Source organism: Zeus faber (genome assembly GCF_960531495.2).
Source record: "Zeus faber genome assembly, chromosome: 4".
Taxonomy (NCBI): Eukaryota; Metazoa; Chordata; class Actinopteri; order Zeiformes; family Zeidae; genus Zeus; species Zeus faber.
Genome location: NC_137191.1, coordinates 35,274,319 through 35,279,309, shown reverse-complemented (window position 1 = coordinate 35,279,309; position 4,991 = coordinate 35,274,319). Strand labels below are relative to the sequence as shown.

Below are 4,991 nucleotides of genomic sequence, written 5' to 3'. Positions count from 1 at the left end.
AGCTCTTGTTCCATATCTTGTATTTATTAGAATAGTTGTGCAACAGATTTAAACACATCTCCGTTGGACCAAAAGCATTTTAAATCCATTAAAATCAATCGAATCACTCCATATATCCTAGAAAGTATTTTTGTTAAAACCAATAATAAAATACACGTCCTCTCCGCTGCAAGCGCCGCACGGCTCCTTATTGTTCGGTCACCTCCAGGGTCTGTTTACGTTTGTTTTAGAAACGAGGAACCTCGCGCCAACATAATTCTGGGATTTTCAACTCAATCCTGCTCTGGGCTCGGACCCCGCCTGGGAAAGCCGCGGTGTTTTATCCCGGGTCGGAGGCGTTTCTTCTCGGGGTGAGCGCGTCCAACAGTCCGAACAAAGCACGGAGGGAGGGGGTCCCTCAAAGGTCCCGACGCTGAAAGGTCCCGGGTGGACCGGGCTACCAGGCCCGGATCCCCTGCAGCGAGCCCTGGCACGGCGCGACGGGCCCCTGGTGCGGGGGCTGCGGGGAGCCGCCGATGGAGCCCAGGTTCATGTTCATGAAGGCCCCCGCCGCGGTGGTGGGCGGCAGGGCGGCGGGCAGGCTGCTGTAGGTGCAGCTGTAGTTGGAGTTGTACCCCGGGCTGTTGTAGGTGTAGGCCGGGTATCCGTTGTAGCCGTACGGGCTCGAGGCGTACGGCGCCGAGGAGCCGTAGCTCTGCGCGCCGCCCAGACACGGCTTCCCGTCCCGGACCAGCACCGGCACCGCCACGCGCCTCGGCGGCGGAGGGTGGTGCTGCTGCCCCGCCAGCTCCAGGCTCTTGTCCTGCCGCTGCCGCTTGCACTTGTAGCGGCGGTTCTGGAACCAGATCTTCACCTGCGTGGAGGTGAGCTTCAGGCCGCTGGCCAGCTGCTCCCGCTCCGGGGCGGACAGGTAGCGCTGCTGCTTGAAGCGCCGCTCCAGCTCGAACACCTGGGCCTGGGAGAACAGCACCCGGGGCTTCCGCCGGGTTCTCTGCTTCTGGACGGGCCGATCCGAGTCCCCCTGCGGGCCGCCCTCCGAGGCCTCCTCCTTGGACACCACCCCGCAGCTCTCTGGGGAGGTGGAGGGAGAGGGGGACCAAGTTACAATTTGCAGCCGTTATAGATATTCTAAATATTACAGGATTATTAGCCTGGAACCTTCCAATAGAACAAAAAAAAAAAAAAAATCACAGTTCAGAGCTATACAAATCCCGTATCAATAAAATAATTTCTTAATTATTGGGACATTAGTGAATAATATGGCAGTACGTTGGTCTCTTGGTTTTTGCTCTGCGGTGTCATTTATTTTACAAGCCTCTTTAAACTAATTGCTGGTTTACGGTTAACTCATCAACACAGCGTCTGTAACATGCAACACTAAACCACTAGAAAGTGTTTGACATTCCCAGACTTTACTAGATTCTTCCCAGGCGAGTGAGGACTAACTTCCACTATTCGATGGTTATCGACTAAATGGCTGCTGTGGCCTAACGCAGTAAAAAGGGCCCGAAGCCCAAGAGACGGTTAAAAAAAAACAAGCCACAAAACATTTCCATTTCTTATCATTCGAAAGGAAAAAAAATGACATCATGGCGAAAATAATTTGTGAATATTGTGATAATCGGGACCGTAAATATAGAGAAGTGAGTAAACAGAGGCTACTGTGCAAAAGTAGTTTTTGTGTTTCTTTTTACAAACTAAGAAAAAAAACAAGAGACAAGATCCACTAATGTTTTCGAATTTGTTTTTTCCCCACAATTTAAACTAAATCACTGAATATGTCTGCAGAGCATTATAGTTTAAATGTAATCTCTAAACAATAATGCTCTGTGGGTCTATTTAGACCCTATTTATGACCCACTGAATACATAATTCCCAAAGTTAAATATTTCTGGGCCTATATGCCAACACCATGTTATGTTTGGTTTTACTAAAACATAATATTTTTGCCTGTTTCCTTTGTCAGTAAAACGCTGCACTGGTCCAACGGGACTCACTCGTGTCGTGCTCCTCCAGGTCCGCAGCCTCCAGCTTGGGGTCGGGGAGCTGTGCGTGCAGGCTGCCGTACAGGTCCGGGGACAGGCCGGTCTCGCCGTGGCCGTCCCGCAGTGCGCCCAGGTAGGCCAGGCTCTCCTCGCCTTCCGAGAAGGCCGCCGGGCTGTGCTGCGCCCCGGCCAGCATGCAGGACGGCGGGCTCTGGAAATGCTGGGTCTGCTGGTTCTGCTGTGGGGAGCGGTGGTGCAGGCGCTGCTGGGTGTGCTGGGGGTGCTGGGGGTGCTGGAGCTCCAGGTGCCGGGCCTGCTGCTGCTGCTGCTGCTGCTGCTGCTGCTGCTGCTGCTCCAGCTTCAGGATGTCCTTGACGGAGAACGGCGTGGAGGTGAGCGGGCTCGGCAGCATCACGCCGTCCAGCTCCTGCTCTCCCAAATCCAAGAAACGAAGCCCCCCGAGTAACATGCACGCCCTTCCTCGGAGGATCCTTCACCTTAGAAGCCCGTCGGTCGGTAGTCGGAGCTGCGCGGAGCCGTTAAAATCCCTCATCGCCCTGAAACATGTGCCCGAAAACATGCCCGCCGGTCGGGAAGCGGGTGGTAAGGCACCGGGTCTGACCGAGCGGCTCCGTGCGCCTCCGCCCCTGACAGCTCCAGTGCTGTTTTTCTGGGGGGCAGAGTGAATCCAGGCGAGGCTTCGTGATGTCACGGGGCGGGATGCGTGAAAAAGGAAAAGTGGCCGAGCTGGAAGGAGCTCGGTTTACTGCGCGGGGCCGAGGGAGCGGGGCGGCGCCACCCGCCTCCCCCTGACGCACTTTGGCGCGCACCGTCCCCGCTCCGCGCCCCCCGTGGATACTGAGGAGAGGGCGCGTGGGTGTGGATCCCACGGCCCGGTTCTGTTTCATTGATTTATTTCCGATATCCTTCTGATCACATTCCGGATGGATATCAATTCGCTCCTCGGACAAAGTTGTTTTACGCACAACAACACAGCGTCCGTGCCTGAGCTACAATACATGTTATTAGAGTATTTTCTGTGAACTGTATTCACAGGCAGCTGACGCGCCAAGGTCAAGGCCCAGTGCAATGTGGGTCTGCCCCAACTATCTTACTGTGATATCTTTTATCTAACTGTGATATCTAACTCTAAAATCTAACTGTGATATCTAATATATAGCTGTGATATATAACTGTGCTATTTAATATATAACTGATATCTAACTGTGATTTATAATATCTAACTGTGATATCTAATATATAGCTGTGATATATAACTGTGCTATTTAATATATAACTGTGATATCTAACTGTGATATATAATATCTAACTGTGATATCTAATATATAGCTGTGATATATAACTGTGCTATTTAATATATAACTGTGATATCTAACTGTGATATATAATATCTAACTGTGATATCTAATTTCTAACTGTGATATCTAACTTTGATAAATAATATCTAACTGTGATATCTTATTTCTAACTGTGATATCTAACTGTAATACCTATATCTAAGTGTGATATATCTGTAATATCTAGCTGTGATATTTACATTTACATTTACATTTAGTCATTTAGCAGATGCTTTTATCCAAAGCGACTTACAAGGGAGAATGACATTCAAGCTACAATCTATCTATCTAATCTATCTAATATCTAACTGTGATATCCAAGTGTGATACCTTAAATTTAATGGTGATCTCTAACTATGATACCTAACTGTGAGATCTAATATCTAACTGTGATATCTTATATCTAACTGTGATATCCAAGTGTGATATCTGAAATCCAAGTGTGATGTCTTAAATCTAACTGTGATATCTAACTATGATATCTAACTGTCATATCTAATATCTAAATGTGATATCTAACTGTAATATCTAATATCTAACTTTAATATCTAAAATCTTACTGTAATATCTAACTGTGATATCTATATCTAACTGTGATATCTAATATCTAACTATGTGATATCAGAATATAGAAGAAGAACAATCTTCATTTGTCACACAGCACACCACACTACATCACATGCACACACACACTTTGGATGGTGGCCGGTGAAATGAGGCCTCTGCGTTTAACTCATCCAGGAGCAGTGATATATAGTGAGCCCGGGTACCAGGTGATGAGTGTCCATCGCTGGTCAGACCATGATGGGTGCATGTTTTAGGTGGGGGTCCTTACTGACGTGAGGTGGAGGAAACCCCATGTGAGCACGGGGAGAACATGCAAACTCCACACAGAAAGGCTCCTATTTGGGAGATAACCCACCGGAGCACGGTGGGTTATCAGCGCCCCAGGCGGGAATCAAACATCGAATCGAATCTAACATCCCCGCACCAAAGGCTGGGATTCAAACCCACGATCTCCTGTTTACTAGACAGGTGCTTTAACCATCTAAGCCACAGCGCAGCCATATCTATCTGTGATATCTAACTGTGATATCCACCTGTAATATCTAACTGTGATATCTAACTATGTGATATCTAACTATGTGATATCTAACTGTAATATCTAATATCTAACTGTAATATCTAACTGTAATATCGCCAATCTTACTGTAATATCTAACTGTGATATCCACCTGTAATATCTAACTGTGATATCTAACTATGTGATATCTAACTATGTGATATCTAACTGTAATATCTAATATCTAACTGTAATATCTAACTGTAATATCGCCAATCTTACTGTAATATCTAACTGTGACATCCACCTGTAATATCTAACTGTGATATCTAATATTTAACTATGATATAAAACTGCAATATCTAATATCTAACTGTGATATCTCACTGTAATATTTAATATCTAACTTTAATATCTAACTGCTATATCTAAAATCTTACTGTAATATCTAACTGTGATATTTCATTTCTATCCAATATATAACTCTGATATCTACGTAGCTGCAATATCTAATATCTAACGTTGATATCTAATATCTAACAGTGATATCTAACTGTGATAACTAATATCTCACTGTGATATCCA

At 46.3% G+C, this 4,991-nt stretch overlaps 1 protein-coding gene across 1 annotated transcript; it reads right to left on the bottom strand.

Annotated features, from left to right (window-relative positions):
• Positions 1 to 436: 436 nt before the first annotated feature.
• On the bottom strand, positions 437 to 2,454 carry LOC307228751 (homeobox protein Nkx-2.5-like; the record flags this gene model as incomplete). Its single annotated transcript, XM_079998532.1, has 2 exons — positions 437 to 1,071; positions 1,998 to 2,454. 2 exons carry the CDS (start codon positions 2,452 to 2,454, stop codon positions 437 to 439), a joined length of 1,092 nt encoding a protein of 363 aa, XP_079854658.1.
• Positions 2,455 to 4,991: the final 2,537 nt, after the last annotated feature.